Source organism: Pongo abelii, chromosome 7 (genome assembly GCF_028885655.2).
Source record: "Pongo abelii isolate AG06213 chromosome 7, NHGRI_mPonAbe1-v2.0_pri, whole genome shotgun sequence".
Taxonomy (NCBI): Eukaryota; Metazoa; Chordata; class Mammalia; order Primates; family Hominidae; genus Pongo; species Pongo abelii.
The window spans coordinates 11232132-11251551 of record NC_071992.2 but is presented as its reverse complement, the minus strand read 5'-3'; the positions used below and the strand labels follow the sequence as shown (position 1 = coordinate 11251551).

Below are 19420 nucleotides of genomic sequence, written 5' to 3'. Positions count from 1 at the left end.
ATGATGGTGCAGGAGAGGGTACCTCTTCTCCACTTTCTTACCAACATTTGGTATTGTCTTTCTAATTTTTCCAGTCTGAAGATTGTGAAAGTTATTGCTTTGTTTTAATTTGAATTTCATTAATTATTAGTGAGTTTAATTATCTTTGTATATGCTTGTGGGCAATATACTTAAATTTTTTTTTCCTTTCTGTGAATTGCCTAATTTCTGTGGTCTACTTTTAAACATTGGGTTTGTTGTCTTTCTCATGTTGATTTGCATGGGTTCCTTGTATACTTTGTGGGTATTCATTCTTCATTTAGGCATTATGAATGTTTTCTAGTGTGTCACCCATCTGTTATTTTTTTCTGTGGTGTCCTTTGTTGAATAGAAATCTTTACTTTTAATGCAAAACTTGCCAATGTTTTGCTTTATGGTGTGTGGCTTGTCTTAAGAACTCCTTTCCTGTCCCCAAATCACCAGGATGTTCTCCTGCATTTTCTTCCATAATAGCTTCATAGTTTTACTGTTCATTTTTAGGTCTTTAATTTGGTTTCTATCTTTGTTTCAAGTGTGATAAGAACCTATTTTTCTCCATAGAGCAAGCCAGTTTTCTTAATCCCATCACCTGACAACCCAGCCTTGGCTGGTTTATGTCAAGTTATCCTATATATATGGGTCTATTTCTGAGCTCTCTGTCGTAATCCATTGGTTCATTAATCTGTTCTTTTGTCATCATCATATTCTCTTTCCTTCTGTGGCTTTGTGATGTGTCCGAAAATCAGATAGTGCTGGTTGCCCCGCTTTCTTTTTTTTTTTTTTTTTAAAGTTGACAACTATGTTTTGACCTTTATATTTCCATGCAATTTTGGAAAACTTGCTATATTCATGGGATTTTTAAAAGTCTTTAATAATAATTGAAGACTCACAGGCAGTTGCAAAAATTGCACATAGAGGTTTTAGAATCGTCCACTCAGCTTCCCCTGGCGTTGACATGTTTTATAACTGTAGTGTAATCAAAATGAGGACAAAATTAGGACATTGACACTGGTGCAGTACTATTAACTAGACCACAGACTTTATACAATTTTCGTAGGATTTTTAAAAAATGAATTGTTTTGGATTTATAGATTAATTGGAGTCAAATTGACATCTTGACATCCATGAACAATATTACATTATTTATTCAAATCTTCCTTTAAGTCCCTTAGTGGAACTTTAAGAAGGTGTATATGCTAGGTGCTGTACTAGGAACTGAGGATATAGAAATTAATCAAATATGGCTTCTACCTGAAAAATCTACGAACCATTATAAGAAATAACCATATAAACTAGAAAGTTTAATAAAGCATTTTAAATGCTATAATAGGGATGTATACAGGGTATGGATGGGAAAATAAAAAGAAAATGATAAAATATAACTGAATCTCACAATTGATGTGAATTATAGGAATTTTGTGGAGCTCTTATGCTTTTAAAACATGTTTTTCTTGGCCCACTGTTCTATAAGTAACTGACTAGAAACATTGAATAAATGAATGGAGAATACCTTAATAGTTTATAGCATATTTATTCTGACATAAAGTAACAATTATTTTCAACTCCTTTAGTCATTCATTATACTTTATAGCAACTAAATAAAACCTGCCAGATTAACAAAACAAAATTCACCTTACAAAATGAGTTAGTATGACAAGCATAGATGATATGGAAATTTACAAGAGAATAACCATATGTCTTGTATATTTTTTTTTGTTTTTTTACTGACAATTTGGTTGTTGTGTGTCTTTCACTTCCAGCTGAAGCAGAATGACAGTGATTTTTAAAACAGCTTTATTGAGGTACAGTCGACATATAACACACTATATATATTTGAAGTGTAAACTTTGATGTGTGTTGATGTATGTACACACCCTGAAACTGTCACCATAAGTTCAAGATAATGAATTTATCACCCCCATAAGTTTTCTGGTGCCCTTTCATAATCCCTTCTTTCTTTTCTTTTCCAAGTAGTCACAGATGAGTTTGCATTATCTAGAAATTTATGTCAGTACATCATAAATCATGCAGTACTCTCTTTTGAGATTTGTCCATGTTGTATATATCAATAGTTCATTCTTTTTATCGCTGAGTACCAAGTGTCCATTGTGTAGTATTCCATAGTTCATTTATTCACCTGGTGATGGAAATGTGGGTTTCCAATTTGAGGCTATTAAATAAAGTTGTTATTAATATTCTTATGCAAGTCTTTGAATGAACATGTGTTTTCTTTTCTCTTGGGTGGCAAGCCATTTACTTTCCAGTGGAATGGCTGGATCAGATGTAGGTATTTTACTTTTTAAGAAGCTGCCCCAACTGTTTTCCAAAGTGCTTGTACCTACAGTTCTACATTCCTATGAGCAGTGTGTGAGAGTTCTAGTTCCTCCACATTCTTGTCAGCATTTGCTATGGTCTGTCTTAAATTTTAGCAATTCCAATAGATGTTAAGTGGTGTCTTATTGTGGCTTAAATTTGCATTTCCCTTATGACTATTGGTGTAGGGCATCTTTTCATATGCTTATTTGCCATCCCTATGTCTTTTTTTTGCTAAGTGACCATCCATATATTTTGCCCATTTGTAATGGATTATTTGCTTTCTTATTGAGTTTTGAGAGTGTATGTTTGTATATACATACACAGTCATGTGATTTATTATATATGTGATGGTAGTCCCATAAGATTATAATGGACCTGAAAAGTTTCTCTTGCCCAGTGACATTGTGTTTGTGGTGATGCCGGTATAAACAACAAATCTGGGCTGCCAGTTACACAACAACATAGGACATACAATTGCATACATCACATAATATTTATAAATGATCATAAACGACTTTGTTACTGGTTTGTGTATTTACTATATGATACTTGTTATTGTTATTTTAGAGTATACTCCTTTTACTTCTAAAAAGAATGTTAACTGTAAAACAGCCTCCGGCAAGTCCTTCAAGAATTATCCAGAAGAAGGCATTATCATCATAGGAAATGACAGGTTCATGTATGTTATTAATATTTCCCCTGAAGACCTTCCAGTGGGGCAAGATGTGGAGATGGAAGACAGTGACATTGATGATCCCGACCCTGTGTAGGCCTAGGCTAGTGTGTGTGTTTGTTTCTTAGGTTTTAACAAGAAAGTTTACCAAAAAAAATTTTTTAATCGGAAAAAGCTTATAGAATGAGGATATAAAGAAGGAAAATATTTTTGTACAGCTGTATGGTGTGTTTGTATTTTCAGCTTAGTGTTATTACAAAAGAGGCAAAACGTTAGAGATTAAAAAGTTTATAAAGTAAAAAAGTTACAGTAAGGTGAGGTTAATTTATTGTTGAAGAAAGAAACATTTTAACAATAAATTTAGTGTAGCCTGTTGATGAAGTCCTCAACAGCCTACAGGAATGCCCCGTGGCTTACCTTTTCAGCTCTTTAACCCTGTGTTTCAAAGAGCAGACATTTTACATTTTGAACATGTCCAATTTGTCAGTTTGTTCTTTTATAGATTGGGATTTTAGTGTCTTATCTAAGAAACCATTGCCTCACCTAAGGTCACAAATATTTTCTGTCATGTTTTCTTCTAGCAGTTTTATAGCTTTAGGTTTTACATTTAGGTAAAAGATCCCATTTTGAGTTAGTTTTCGTGTATGGTTCGTGATTAGAGATTCAAATTCTTTAAAAAAAAAAAGCTATCCATTTGTTCCAGCACCATTTGTTGAAAAGACTGACCTGTCTTCAATTGAATTGTCTTTGTGTCTTTTTCACGTGTAAGTGGATCTATTTCTGGACTCTTTTTTTCTGTTCAGTTGATCTGTTTATCATCATGTCATTTTCACACTGTCTTAATTACTGTAGCTTTATAGTAAGCCTTGAAATTATGTAGTGTTAGCCATACCACTTTGTTCTTATTCAAAGTTGTTTTGGCTGTTTGAAGACATTTGCATTTCCATATGAATTTTAGAATCACCTTTTCAGTTTCTACATAAAATTCTGCTGTGATTTTGTTTGGAATTATGTTGTATCACTGGGTGAATTTGGGGAAGAATTGACAATAAAAAGAAAATTCTGGGTACATTTACACAATCGTCATCTGCAAATAAAGGTAGTTTTACTTCTTTTTTAATCTTTTTTTATTCTTTTTACCTTACTGCACTAGTTATAACCTTGAGTGCAATGTTGAAAAGAAGTAGTGAGAGTGAACATCTTTGTGTTATTCATGATTTTAGAGAGAAATAGTTCAATCCTTTACTGTTAAGTGTGCTATTAGATTTAGGGGTTTTTCTGTGGGGTTTTTTGTAAATGCCCTTATCAGGTTGAGGAAGTTCCCTTCTGTTTGAAGTTTGCTGAGAAATTTTTGGTTTTTCATGTTTTTAAATCAGAAATGGATGTTAGATTTTGTTAAATACTTTCACTTTTTTTTTTTTTTTTTGAGACAGAGTCTCAACTCTGTCACCCAGGCTGGAGTGCAGTGGCTCAGTCTCGGCTCACTGCAACCTCTGTCTCCCGGGTTCAAGCAATTCTCTTGCCTCAGCCTCCTGAGTAGCTGCGTGCCACTACGCCCAGCTAATTTTTTGTATTTTTAACAGAGACAGAATTTCACTGTGTTAGCCAGGATGGTCTCGATCTCCTGACCTCGTGATCCACCCGCCTTGGCCTCCCGAAGTGCTGGGATTACAGGCGTGAGCCACGGCACCCAGCCCTTTTGCTTTTTATAAATTGATACATAATATGTATCACTTGGAAGTAAGGGAAATCTGAAGTGAACTGTTTTCCTATGTTCCAGAAATATCTCTCTACAAACACTTAACACATTAGTTACAGATCTTTTCCCTATTCTTTGAAATAAGGCCCCAAATAATCTCCATCGAAACAGCTTAATGTGAATTACTTTATATATTTGAAATTAAAAAAAGACATATATTGTAAGTAATGTATGGCTCACATTTTAATGATGCAGCCTTGCTTCTTCCTTAATTAGACTAATTGAGGAGAAACAAGTTAATATAGATGGTAACTACAACTATATTCTCTTTTGAAAGAAATAATGTATTTAAAGTTAGTAATGTATGTGTTCCTAAACATGATTTGCAATTTCTTACAGATTTGTGGGATCACTGGGTACCATCATCATAAAATGTAAAGATTTTCGAATTATTCAGTTGGATATTCCTGGAATGGAGGAATGCTTGAATATAGCCAGTTCCATTGAGGTAAGTATTTTGGAAGCAAAATCTAATGAGACATAATTTTATATTATGACTCAGTGTAGCTCTTCCATTTCTTCGTTAGATAATTTAGTCATGTTCTCTGACTCAAATACTGAGGACTGATAGGAAAAGCCTCACCCTGGTTCGTTGTTATATGAGTGTAATGGGACTTTCTTGACTTCCAGCAGTGTCTGGTGTTACTCATTTTATGAGTAGCTCAATTCCATGAGTTGCTTGGAATTCCATGGAATTGCATTTCCGATGGCTTTATGGAATTTCCACGAGTTCATATTGGTTAAATAACAGATACTGTTTCACTTGAGTGTGTATGAGTTCTTATTTGGGGAAACCATTAGAAGAGGTTCTTGGGAGAAATTTTAAAGTTTTGCTTGATATTTTATGTTCACTATACAAATCTCTGTGCCAAAGACTGTAAACTTCTTTTTCTTTCCTTTACTTGAGGTTTGTTCAAGTAAAATCTTATATGGAATTGTAAACCAATAAAATAGATACAGTTAGAATTGCTTTTAGTCACATTACAGTGAGTAGGTAGAGATTGGGGGGACCTAGAAGCCCTCATTGACTCGACTATTCCCACCTGCCCTCTACAGAGTTCCTTAGAGACACTGCAGACCACTAGTGAGTTAACCAGTGCACTGTTCACTTCTCTACCAGGTTAGCAGCTAGAAGTGAAATTGTTTCTTCTTGAATATACTAGTATATCTTTTGTAATAAATACAGTTCTAAAAATTTGAATAGAAATATTAATTACAATATTATTTTACCATATTATTACATATATATATATATACATTATTACATGTATTAGTATATTATTGAACAATAGCACAGTTTGATTCTTGATTTTACCACATGGTAGCTTGTGACCATTGGTAAAGTACTTAACATCTCTCTGATTTGTTTTCTACTTTTTATAAATCAAGGATAATAGTACCTATCTTTTAGGGCTGTTGTGAGAATTTTATTAGTTGATGTGTGTAGAATGCTTAGTATAATACTTGGTAAATAGCAGCCACCATTTGAGGGTCCTCTATCATTACTTACTATAATTTTATGGTGATGCTTTTTTAAAAAAATTGTGGTTAGAAAACACCTAACATAAGATTTACAGTCTTAACCGTTTTTAAGTGTACAGTTTAGTAGGGTATAAAACTTTATTCACATTGTTGTGCAGCAGATCTCCAGGACTTTTTCATCTTGCAAAATCGAAACTCTGTGTTAAACAACAACCCATTTTCCCCTCTCTCCAGCTCCTGAGAACCCCCATTCTACTTTCTGTTTCTCTGAATTTGACTACTATAGGTATCTCATATAAGTAGAATCATAGCACATAGTATTTGTCTTTTTGTGACTGGTTTTTTTCGCTTAGCATAATATCCTCACAGTTCATCTGTGTTGTAAATTCTGACTTTTTAAGGCTCAGTAATATTCCATTGTTATGGATGTATGTGGTAAGACTTTTAAAAAGTTATTTCTTTTCTAAAGCAAGTAACTATCACCAGTGATTATAGTTTTTTGTTTGTTTTTAGTAATCTGAATTTTCACGTATCAATTAGCTTAAGACAGGGTGTGTTTGCTTTATATAAACAATATTGAATATTGGTTCAGATTACAAATAATAGAAATTTTACTTGGTTAGTTTAAATGGAAGAGCTCACACTGTTTTCTTTCCATTCTAACCAACTATTTTGATGTACACTGAAATTTTAAATTGCCTTATTTTAAATTATTGCCACTAAATTATATCAATTAATTTTAGGTTTATAGTACTTTCTAGACTACTATAGGAACATTGATTTTTTTTTCCATGTTTGTGTAACTAATCTGGACTTTGTGTCCAAAAAATGCTATCAGCTTAGCTATTAAAAATGGGTAGAAAGTCTTAAAAATCTAGAAGTAGGATTTTAGTGATTTTTAAAACAGGAATAGAGAAATAGAGGAAAAACTGTTATAGTGCTAAGTAAATGGTACATAACACATTTCTTCCTGCCTTTGTTGAATTTTACTTAAGGAAATGAGAAGATGAACTGAACTGTTTGTCTTACACATCCGTCATTTGGAAGTCATGCATGATGTTGATTTGATGTAATTTGTTAAGTTGAATGAGAATGCATGTAGTTTATAGACTGTTAAATTGAAATAATGTCCCACTATTTGGGCATTTGGGCAGAGGAACATTACCCACTTCCTTTGAGCATGTGTGTGTTTGTGGGTTTTGTGTTTTTTTTTTTTCAGTTAAGAGATTGGATTTTCACCGACCAGTCTTCGTTTTTCTTATTCCTTTATGACAATTGATCTGTAAGATGACTGGCTGGTTGGTGTCAGAGATGCTGCCTGTGGTGAGGCACAGTGGTGAAGAGAAAGGGGAAGTGTGCTACCCACTTACTGACACTGATCAGTTGTTTAAGTAGCTGTATATATTTTAAAGCTCTTTAGAAACTGACTCATTATATAGAAGCCCTTAGGACTGAAAAGAAGCCATAAATTATGAGCTCATTTGACCTCAGAAAATGAATGCTCTGTTAAATGTTCTTACAGCACAGTAATTAACATAGCGAACCTGTCCTCTGTCCTTTTCCTGGCACACAATCCCTCCTGCTAGCCCTCCACCCTTCCCCGAATACATCTGGACACGATTTATGAGTAATAATTGAATTTTTCATATAGCATAGCTGAGCTGTCCTTTGTAATTAGGAGTCCATATACTCAAATATATTCTGCTGCCACACGTAGAATCCCATTGGAAGAATAGCTGGCAAGTGCTCCATTCTCTAAATTGTAGCAATAAGTTGGTGAAGCTTTTTTTCTGTGTTTCACCTGCCTTTGGAACTGAAATGTTTTCAGTTCTCTCGGCATTAATGTGTTTAAAGGAAAAGACCTCTTTCTAGTGACATAAGATCTCAAGATGAAATATGAGTGCTTATTGCCTGTCAGAGTGGTTGCTGACTTGCATTTAAAATAGTGGTGGTTCTGATTGATGGTAGCCCTGAGTTATGTCAGACATGGACACTGGCTGTTTTGCTTCTGTTTGATGTGATTGGCAGCCAAAGACAATATAGATGTAGGAAAAAAATATATGTATATTTATATGGATAATGGATTATTCAGCCATGCTTCTCTATATTTTGTTTTATGAGGTAGGAGAGAAGGTTTCATGATTTATAGATGGATAGAAAAATAACTTTGGATGGAGATGTTTTTGCTAAACTGCTGAGCTATATGTCCAGTCTACTATTGAGTAGTCATGGGCCTATCCTTTTGCATGCCTGATCTTCCTCTGACCTGGAGGGAGATAAATGCATTCTGAGCATTGCTGTTGGGCCTCCTTCTCCTGTCCAGGTGAATGTCTCCATCATTCCTGCAGTTTGAATTATGCTAATTGATATGGTATCCTTTCCCCGCCGCCCTGCCCCCCCCCCCCCCCACCAACCTCCACTCATAGAAATACTTTTTTCCATAATCCCCCTGTCAGAAGGGTGAATCTGCCCGGTGATAGAGACTGTTCTTCTGTCTGTTCCTGCCATCTACTCAGGTTTTCCTATGTCTGTTTTCCAGGATTCAAGTGCTCCAGGTAAATATAGGCCCATTTGGGGATGATAGAGTTATTGCCCCCATTTGAGAATGGATCCCTGCAGCATGAAAATATGATGATACATGACCAAATGGCATATACCAGTCTAGGATGAGAGGAAATGAACATTGATGGAATTTCTACATATGTAGAGCATGTCATAGCTGAAATTGGCCAGGTGTGGTGGCTCACGCCTGTAATCCCAGCACTTTGAGGGGCTGAGGCAGGCAGATCACCTGAGGTCAGGAGTTCAAGACCGGCCTGGCCAACATGGTGAAACCCCATCTCTACTAAAAATACAAAAAAATTAGCTGGGTGTGGTGGCAGGCACCTGTACTCAGGTACCTGAGTAACCCAGTACCTTATTTGACTTGTGAAAATGATCACTTCTTTTGAAGAGTAATAGGGTGAAGTTGACTTATCCATTCCTAATCTTAATATATTTAAAAGGATTGAAGCCATACAGAATATGATCTCTGATCACAAAGGAATTAGATTAATAATCTGTAATACTAATCCCAGCTACTCAGGAGGCTGAGGAAGGAGAATCGCTTGAACCCGGGAGGCGGAGGCTGCAGTGAGCCGAGATCGCACCATTCTAGCCTGGGTGACAAGAGCAAAACTCTGTCTCAAAAAAAAAGCGGGAATTACTTTAGATTTTATTATGTGCCAGACACTGTTCTAAGCCTATTACACACATTATCTCTCTTAATGCTTCAACAACGCTATGAAGTAGGTATGTTATTTCCCCCATTTTACAGTTGAGGAAACAGGCATAGAGTGGTTACATGACTTTCCTACTGCACTGCTAGGATTTGGAATTTCAGTCCGGCATTCTGATTCCCACCTGACTGTAGACCTCTAAGCTGTATCATCCTTTTTTACAGTTACTAACCCACCCTGATTTCAAATAATTTACATAAGTTTATTTAGGTAATAACTGGATTTTGAGCCAAGACCTTACTGACTAGCCAAAAACTGATCCCCAGAAATACTTAGACCTTTTTATTAAGCTTTATTAAGTGATGTCAAGAGGTATTATTTGATTTTTCTTCTAGAATTGGTATGCACATTTTTTTGTTTTTTTTTTTCATCCTGTCAACACTTTTGAGTATGTGTTATGTGTCAGATGCCTTGTTAGATACTAGAAGCAAAGAAATCAGCTTCCATAAGACTCTAATTGTATCTAGTGATAAACACAATGTTAGAGAAACATACTGGATGCCCATCATTATTAGACCATGTTTGCTTAATACTAATTTGTCAGTTAGAATATGTTTCCAATTGTGGGTGTTTCTTTTTTGTCTTTCTTTTCTTTTGTCTCCAGGCATTGTCTACTCTGGACTCCATCACTCTGATGTACCCTTTCTTTTACCGTCCTATGTTTGAAGTGATAGAAGATGGCTGGCATTCCTTCCTTCCTGAGCAAGAATTTGAACTCTTTTCCTCAGCTGTGAGTTAACTTTTGAGAACTGTGGATTATGAGAAGTAACCCAATACCTTATTTGACTTGTGAAAATGATCACTTCTTTTGAAGAGTAATAAGGTGAAGTTGACTTATCCATTCCTAATCTTAATATATTTAAAAGGATTGAAGCCATACAGAGTATGATCTCTGATCACAAAGGAATTAGATTAATAATCAGTAATACTAAGATATCTAGGAATACCCCCAAGTATTTCTAAATTAAACAGAACACTTGTAAATAATTTGCGTGTCAAAGAAATTGGAAAACATTTTGAACTGAATGATAATGGTAATGTAACATATTGAAATTTGTGGAATACAGATAGCTAAGGCAGTGTTTAGAGATAAACTTACAGCTTTAAAATTTTTACTAGAAAAGAAAGAAAAGTCTAAAATTATTGACCTAAGCACCAATTTAAGAAGCTAGAAAAAAAAAGCAAAGTAACTAGAAAGAAAAAATAATAAAAATAAGAGCAGAAAGCAATAAAATAACTAGAATAAGTAAGTTTGGCAAAGTTGGTTGATATAAGATCAGTATACAAAAACAAATTGAATTGGCACCAACCAATCTGACAATGAATAAAATATTTAGGAATAAATTTAACAAAAGAAATTCAAGATCTGTACACCGAAAGACACAAAACATTGTTGGAAGAAGTTGCAAGAGATCTAAATAAAAGGAGAAATATACTGTGTACATCTGTTGGAAGACAATATGGTTAAGGTTAGTGGTTGGCTGACTTTTGTGAAAGACCATTAGATAGTAGATATTTTAAGCTTTGCAGGTCATGTGGTCTCTATTGTAACTACTGAACTCTGCTGTTGTTGCATGAAAAAAGCAATCAGATGAGACATCAATGAATGGGTGGTGCTATGTTCTAATAAACTTTATTTGCAGAAACAAGCAGCAGGCTGGATTTGGCTCATTAAAGTGGCAGTTCTCCCTAAATTGATCTGTAGAGTCAGTGCAATCCCTGTTAAAATTCTAATAGATGTTTTTGTAGAAATGGACAAAATGATACAAATTTTATGGAAATGCAAATTTAAATATATAAGTTTATATGGAAAGTCAAAACAGCTTTGAGAAAACACTTGATTACTGTAAAGCCACAGTAATCAAGAGAGTATGGTATTGCTGTAAGGAAAGACATACAGACCAATGGAACAGAATACAGGGTACAGAAATAAACCTTCCCCTTAATGGTCAGTTGATTGTTGACGAAAGTACCAATACAATTCAATTGGGAAAGGATAGCTTTTTCAACCAATAGTATTGGAACAATTGGATATCCATATGTAAAAAAGATAAACCTAGACCCTTACCTCATATCATCCACAAAAATTAACTAAAATGTATTATAGAACTAAACATGAGAACTAAAACTATCAAACCTCTTTAAGAAAGCACAGGAGAAAATCTTTATGACCTTCAGTTAGGCAGAGATTTCTTAGATATGACACCAAAAGTGACTGAAAGCAGGTTAGTGATTTCCTAGTATTGGGTGTTACACAGGTGTATATAACCGTCAAGACCCATGAAATTGGGTAGTCAAAATGGATTCAGTTTATTTTTTATAAGTTTTGTCTCAATAAAGTTGACTAAGAAGAAGATAAAAGAATAATCTAATGCAAAGGTTAAGTAGCTGATTAGAAACAGCTAAGGAGAAAATAAGTGATTTGGAATATAGATCTGAAATAATTACTCAGAATACGGAACAGAGAAGGAAGATGGAAAAACAGAGGTTAGACACGTGCATGCATAATAAAGGAAGAAGATCCAATATTTATTACATGGGAGTTTAGGATAAAAGATGATAGGGGCTGGGTATGGTGGTTCACAACTATAATCCTAGCACTTCAGGAGGCTGAGGCAGGCAGGTCACTTGAGCTCAGAGAGTTTGAGACCAGCCTAGGCAACATGGCGAAACCCCATCTCTGTGAAAAAATTTAGCTAGGTGTGATGTCGTGTGTCTGTGGTCCCAGTTACTTGGGGGTCTGAGGTGGGAGAATTGCTTGAGCCCAGAAGGTTGAGGTTGCAGTGAGCAGTGATCATGCCGCTGCACTCCAGCCTGGGTGAGAGAGCAAGACCCTGTCTCCAAAAAAAAAAAAAAAAAAAAGAAGAAGAAGACCAAAAAAAAAAAAAATGATGATAGAAGAAAGAAAGACAATATTCAAATTCAAATACATAATGGTTGATAATTCTCCAGAATCAATAAAAGTTATTGAACCCTTAAGTTGACGTATCCCAGCAAATACCATACAAGATAATAAAAAAATCTTTAGACATGTTGTTGTTCAGCTACTGAACAATAAAGCAAAGAAAATACCACAAAGTTAAAAGACAAATGACCTGCATGGTGTTAGATTAACAGAGGAAAAAAATTTGATCAATATCTATTCATGATAAAAGCTCTTAGAGTTGGATTTGAAGGAAACTTATTTAATCTTATAAAGGGGGGCTACCAAAACCAAAAACATAACGAAAGCAAATCTTGTATCATTCTAAGTTCAAGAATGAGGCAAGGATGTCCATTATCACTACTCCTAGTCAGCTCAATAAGACAAGAAGGAAAAATACAGGGTATAGGGATTGAAATGAAGGTAGAAAAATTGTCAATATTTATTGATTATATGCTTGTCTACATAGGAAAAGGAAAGAATCTTGAGATCATAGGCATTTCTCTACACCAAACACAATTTTGAAGAGATGCAGTTAAAATGCAACAAAGATTATTGGGTTTCTAGGAATATATCTAAGAAAAGATAGTAAGACCTTTATTGAGAGAATTATAAAAATTTGTGGAAAAAATTTTAAAAGCTTAAACAAATGGAGAGACAATATACTTACGGATAGAGAGACTGAATATTCTAAAGATGTAACTCATTCCCTCCGATTTATAAAGTCAATACAATCTTAATAAAAACCCCAGTTGGTTTTTACATTGAATTTGATAAAAGTTACACGGAAGACCAAAAGACCAAGAGGAGCCAAGTTACTCTTTGAAGAGCAAAAAGGTGAGAGGAAGAGACTTGGCCTACTAGACACCAAACTTATTTTAAAAGCTATAGGAGTTACTAAAGTGGACAAGTGGGACAGGATAGAGAGCACAGTACATTTGGACTAACAGAAGCGGCATTGCAGATTAATGGAGAGCCCTGTCATTCTCCAGAGTAGGAAATCAATAAATAATATATCATAGTGAAAATTCAAGAAATAACAGTATTATCATGTTGTTTAGAAATGTAAAGGTAAACACCAAAAAAGCTAAAAATGTTGAAAATGATTGCCTTTGGGGAAAGCAAATTGGGATGGACTAGCAAGGAACAGATAACTACATTTTTAAAAAAATAATAAATCTTTAGAAACTGTGTTTTTTAAAATTAATTAATTTATTATTTTTTAAAACCGAATCTCACTCCAGTTGCCCAGGCTGGAGTGCAGTGGCGCTATCACAGCTCACTGCGGCCTCGACTTCCTGGGCTCCTGTGATTCTTTCACCTCAGCATCCTAAGTAGCTGGAACTACAAGTGTGTGCCACTGTGCCTGACCAATTTTTGCATTTTTAGTGGAGTTGGGGTTTGGCCATGTTGCTCTGGCTGGTCTTGAACTCCTGGACTCAAGCAGTTTGCCTGCTTTGGCCTCCCAAAGTGCAGGGATGATAGGTGTGAACCACTGTGCCCAGCCTAGAAACTATGTTTTTAAACTGGTAACATAAATCACTTTGAAAAGTGAAAAAATTTAATTAAAAATGTGATACTGTATCTTATAAAAGCATTTTTTAAAAGTAATAATCTTGTCTGTTAGTACATCTAACATACTTTTTAGCTTTATCTTCCTGCTATTGTAACCCATGGTTAGGCCAACTTAGATATACGGAACATACTGAAATTTACATATAATTTGATTTTTTTTTTTTATTGTAAAACCTTTTGACAGTCTTCAAGCTGTTTTCAGTTCTGATGTTTAAAATAAGTTGTCATTTGATAGTTTTATATTGTATACTTTTAGTCCTTAGTTTATTCAGTTTGAAATTATTTCATTGACTCCTAAGCTTAACCTTCCTTAGTATTGAGTTGTTACTGTTTTAAGAAAGGTGTTACCAATCTTAGTACATTTTTTACCTTTTTTAAAATAAAGGAACAAAGGACTTGATATAGATAGTAGCTGTGTTCTCATTTGTTCTGGGGATGCATTATCTGGAGTCTTACAGTCTTACTTGTGCTTTAAGAGGATCATTAACAAACTAAATGGGACCCAGAAAAGGAAGAAGTGGGATGATGTTGGCCATGATAATTGTGGACGTGCTTAATATATTTAACTTGGAGAATGGAACACTAAGGAGGAACAGCTGTCTTTCAAACATTTGATGGGATACCGTGTAAAATAGGGAACTTGTACCGTGTTGTCTGAAAGTGCAGTAAAAACCAATAGAGGGAGCTACAGAGCAACAAGTTTTGCTCAGTGTGAGAAAGCACTTTCTAGGAACTGGTGATACCTAGCAATGCAGGAAGCTGGCCCTGAACCATAGAGCTCCTTTTCTCTGCAGCTACTTACATATAAGCTAGAGATCCTCCTGTTAAATTCCTGAGAAATGGCTTCTTCATCGGTGAAAGTTGACCTCTAAGGTCTTTTAAAATTTCTCAGATAATTTTGTGATATTGAGATAGTTGCTTAGCTTTGAAGTATTTTGTGTTTTTCAGACCAGTGAATGGAGGCTAAGCTATGTCAATAAGGAATTTGCTGTCTGTCCCTCTTACCCACCAATTGTCACAGTGCCCAAATCCATTGATGATGAAACTCTTCGGAAGGTAGCTACATTTCGACATGGAGGGCGCTTCCCAGTACTAAGCTATTATCACAAAAAAAATGGGATGGTAAGTGCACAGCACTACTGCTTGATGTACTGAAAGGCTTGGGTTGGGGATCTTTTCATAGAAATGGTCCCTTTTTCTATCTGTCTGTTCACTGAAATGATTGTCCAGGTCTCCACCACAAGGGCTTCCTTCATGTAAGCTTTAGGGAATCAGGAGTAGGGTGTTTTCTGTGGTGAGGATGTGATGCTGAATTCTTTCCATGATCCTGCTCAGCCGTATAAAAGCCCTGATAGCTTTATTTCCAGGACACTATACAAAGGAAACTAGTGTTTATTTAATGCTTACAGCAACATTCTTCTGGTAGAAAAATGAGAAATTTCTCTGCTCAGAATAATGGTAAAATACTTGAATTTTTCTTAACAACTTTCCATGTGAAAGGTGGACCAGACGTATTTATTTTCAAAGGTGAAAAGAGTGATGCTCATGTCATTTAGTCACAACTCTAGTAAACACTGAAGTCAGGATTAAACAAGGAGTTAAGATAACTACCTTGTAATGGTGGTCTCTTGAAAGAACTCTAAACCATTCACCAGGGAAGAGATTAGTATAATAGACACTGATTTCTAGAGAAAAGTTTCAAAAGTAAACATTTCCAGATAAATAGTTGGTAGGGTAGTTTTTAGAAACAAGTAGTTAAATCCTGAAAAGGATGGTAGAGGCCATTGGAGAATAAATAATAGACAGTCAGCTTCTGAGGTATTCAAAATGATTTCCCAAACAATGAGAACAGTGTTTGAACTTTTAAATTTTGCCACTGGTGCCTTTACTTCTTATAATTCTTGTTAAAACCTGCCAACTCTGTGTACGTTTAGTTGAAGTCAAGGTTTACTGGCTCATAGGCCATTATTGTCTTTATTACAGGGCCAGGTCTACAGGTATTTGATTCACACACTAAATAAACTGGAATATTTTATCTTAAAGAGGTGATATAATTTATTATGTGACAGTATTTTGAGACAGAGAAATTGTGTAAAAGCTTAAGGCTTATCTTTTAGTTATTAACTATTGTCAATACATGCAAATATTTCTTTGTTTGTGGATCAAATCCATCTCCAGAGTGTAACACAATTGTTTTTGAGATACTCTTAATCTAGCTAATTTCTTTCTGTTTTCAGAAACTTTAAAAGCAACTGCTGTTGAAGTTTCAGCTTTATTGTGCTTCTAGGTAATTATGCGAAGTGGTCAGCCACTCACTGGCACAAATGGGAGGAGGTGCAAGGAAGACGAAAAGCTGATAAATGCTACCCTCAGGGCTGGAAAGCGTGGCTACATCATTGACACCCGATCCCTGAACGTGGCTCAGCAAGCTAGAGCCAAAGGAGGTGGCTTTGAACAAGAAGCTCATTATCCCCAGTGGAGGCGAATTCATAAGTCCATTGAGAGGTAAAAGATTCCAAAGATAGTAAGGACTCTTATTAGAAGCGAATTATAGTGGGTAAGCCCTTAGCCATTTGAAAATCACAAGTGCTCAAATTAACCTCTGCATTAATTTAGGGTCAATGGTTGGCTAGCCATCTTCTCATTTTTTTGGTCAGCTCTATTAAGGTTTGATTGACAAATAAAAATTATATGTATTTGTGATGTGCACTGTGCTATTTTGGTATACATATACATTGTGAACTGATTAAATTAAGTGAATTAACCTATCACCTCGCGTAGTTATCATTTTTTTGGATGGTGAGAACATTTAATATCTATTCTCTTAGCAGTTTTCAAGCATACAATATATTATTTTTAACTACAGTTACCATGCTGTACAATAGACCTACAGAACTAATTCCTCCTAAGTGAAACTTTGTAACCTTTGATCAACATCTCCCCATATCTGTGTCCCTCCTACCCCGACCCCTCCTGCCACTTTCTCTTCCTCTGGCAACCACCATTCTACTCTCTGTTTCTATGAATTTAACTTGTTTAGATTCCACATATAAGTGAGTTCATGCAGTGTTTATCTTTCTGTGCATGGGTGCCTGGCGTATTTCATATAGCATGATGTCATCCAGGTTCATCCATGCTATTGCAAATGACAGGTTTCCCCTCTTTTTTATTTTTATTTTATTTTTTTGAGACGGAGTCTTGCTCTGTCAGCCAGGCTGGAGTGCAGTGGCACGATCCCAGCTCACTGCAATCTCTGCCTCCCAGGTAGAAGTGATTCTCCTGTCTCAGCTTCCCAAGTAGCTGGGACTACAGGTGCCTGCTACCACACCTGGCTAGTTTTTGTATTTTTAGCAGAGACTGGGTTTTGCCATGTTGGCCAGGCTGGTCTTGAATTCTTGACCTCAAGTGATCTGCCTGCCTCGGTCCCCCAAAGTGCCAGAATTGCAGGCATGAGCCGCTGTGTCTGGCCTACCCTCTTTTTTAAGGCTGAATAGTATTTTATTGTGTATTGTGCCACATTTTCTTAATCCATTCATCCATTGACAGGCATTTAGGTTGAATCCATATATTGACTATTGTGAACAGTACTGCAGTGAACATGGGAATGCAGATACCTCTTTGAGATCCTGATTTCATTTCAGATATTCAAAATATTTACCCAGAAGTGGGATTACTGGATCTTATCGCAGTTTCATCTTTAATTTTTTGAGGAGCCTCCATACTGTTTTCCACAGTGGCCATACTAATTTACATTCCCACCAGCATTGTACAGGGTTCCCTTTTGTCCATATTCTCGACAACACTTGTTAAATCTTGTCTTTTTAGTAATAGCCATTCTAACAGGGGTGAGGTGATATCTCATTGTGGTTTTGAATTTCATTTCTCTGATGATGAGTGATGCAGAGCATTTTTTTTTTTCAAATACCTATTGGCCATTTGTATGTCTTCTTTTGAGAAATGTCTATTCAGGTCTTGCCCATTCTTTAATCAGGTTATGTGTTTTCTTGCTGTTGAGTTGAGTTTCTTAGATATTTTGGATATTAACCCCTTATCCAGTGTGTTGTTTGCAAATGTTTTCTCCCATTCCATAGGTTGTCTCTTTACTCTGTTGATTGTTTTGCTGTGCAAAAACTTTTTAGTTTGATGCAGTCTCATTTGTCTATTTTTGCTTTTGTTGCCTGTGCTTTTGAGGTCGTATCCAAAATATCTTTGCCCAGACCAATGTCAAGAAGCTTTTTCCTTATGTTTTCCTCTAATGATTTTTACAGTTTCAGGTCTTATGTTTAAGTCTTTAATCTACTTTGAGTTGATTTTTGAGTATGGTGTGAGGTCAGGGTTGAGTTTCTTCTGCATGTGCATACCCAGTTTTCCCACCACCACTCATGGAAGAAACACCTTTCCCCATTGTATGTTCTCAGCAACTTTTTCAAACATCAGTTTACCATAAATGCATGGATTTATTTCTGGGCTCTATTCTGTTCCATTAGTCAATGTGTCTGTTTTTATGCCAGTGCCAAGCTGTTTTGATTACTTTAGCTTTGTAGCATATTTTAAAATCAGGTAGTGCGTGAGGCCATCAGCACCAGGGCTTTTCTTTGATGGGAGATCTTTTTAATCTCCTTACTCATTATTGGTCTGTTCAGATTTTCTTTCTTCATGACTCAGTCTTGGTAGGTTGTATGCTTCTAGGAATTTATCCATTTTTTCTAGATTATCTAGTCAATTTGTTAACGTGTAATTGGTCACAGTAGTCTCTTATGATCCCTTGTATTTCTGTGATATCAGTTGTAATATCTCGTCTTTGTTTCTGATTGTATGCATTTGCGTTGTTTTTCTCTCTGTTTTTAGTGAAAGAACCTTTAGCTAAGGGTTTGTCAGTTTTATCTTTCTTTTTGAACAGCCAGCCTTTGTATTTGATAAACGAAAGCTGTGCTCTTGGAGGCCTGCAAGAGTCCCTTTCACTAGCAGTCTTTCTCTGAACCAGCCCTGTGGTCTCATCACCACAAGGCCACCTCCTCTGCAGGTAGATCAGCAGTTGCTACACTGAACAGATTTGCTACATCTACTTATATTTTCCTAAGTCAAAGACTTTAGAGATTTAATTTCTCCCCATATCAACCTATTTTTGCACGGTTTCCTCCACCTATAGTCTCTTGTTTGTACCGTAAAAGAGTGATTTATAAGTGTCTCTAGGTGGGTGAATGGGAGCTGTAGCTAGAAAACAGTGGGATCCAAGCTGGGTTGGGTAAGGCTGCTGATGGCACTGGGTCTCTAATGTTAGATGGGTGGGAACAGGATTGCAAATGTAAGTGGTGCTGTGTCTCCTGACCTGTCATGAAACGCAGGGCTCTGGCCTCTCCTATAGTCAGATAATCCAGGTATGTGAACTGGGTTTA

The 19420-nt window shown here is 35.8% G+C and overlaps 1 protein-coding gene across 1 annotated transcript in view; it reads left to right on the top strand.

The window, feature by feature from the left end:
- Positions 1–19420, top strand: part of MTMR9 (myotubularin related protein 9) — a 40743-nt gene that overhangs the window by 6131 nt on the left and 15192 nt on the right. The window contains exons 2-5 of the mRNA XM_002818807.5: positions 5106–5214; positions 10131–10256; positions 14973–15146; positions 16312–16529. Coding sequence (XP_002818853.3) covers positions 5106–5214; positions 10131–10256; positions 14973–15146; positions 16312–16529 — 627 coding nt within the window. The remainder of the gene's footprint in view (positions 1–5105; positions 5215–10130; positions 10257–14972; positions 15147–16311; positions 16530–19420) is intronic.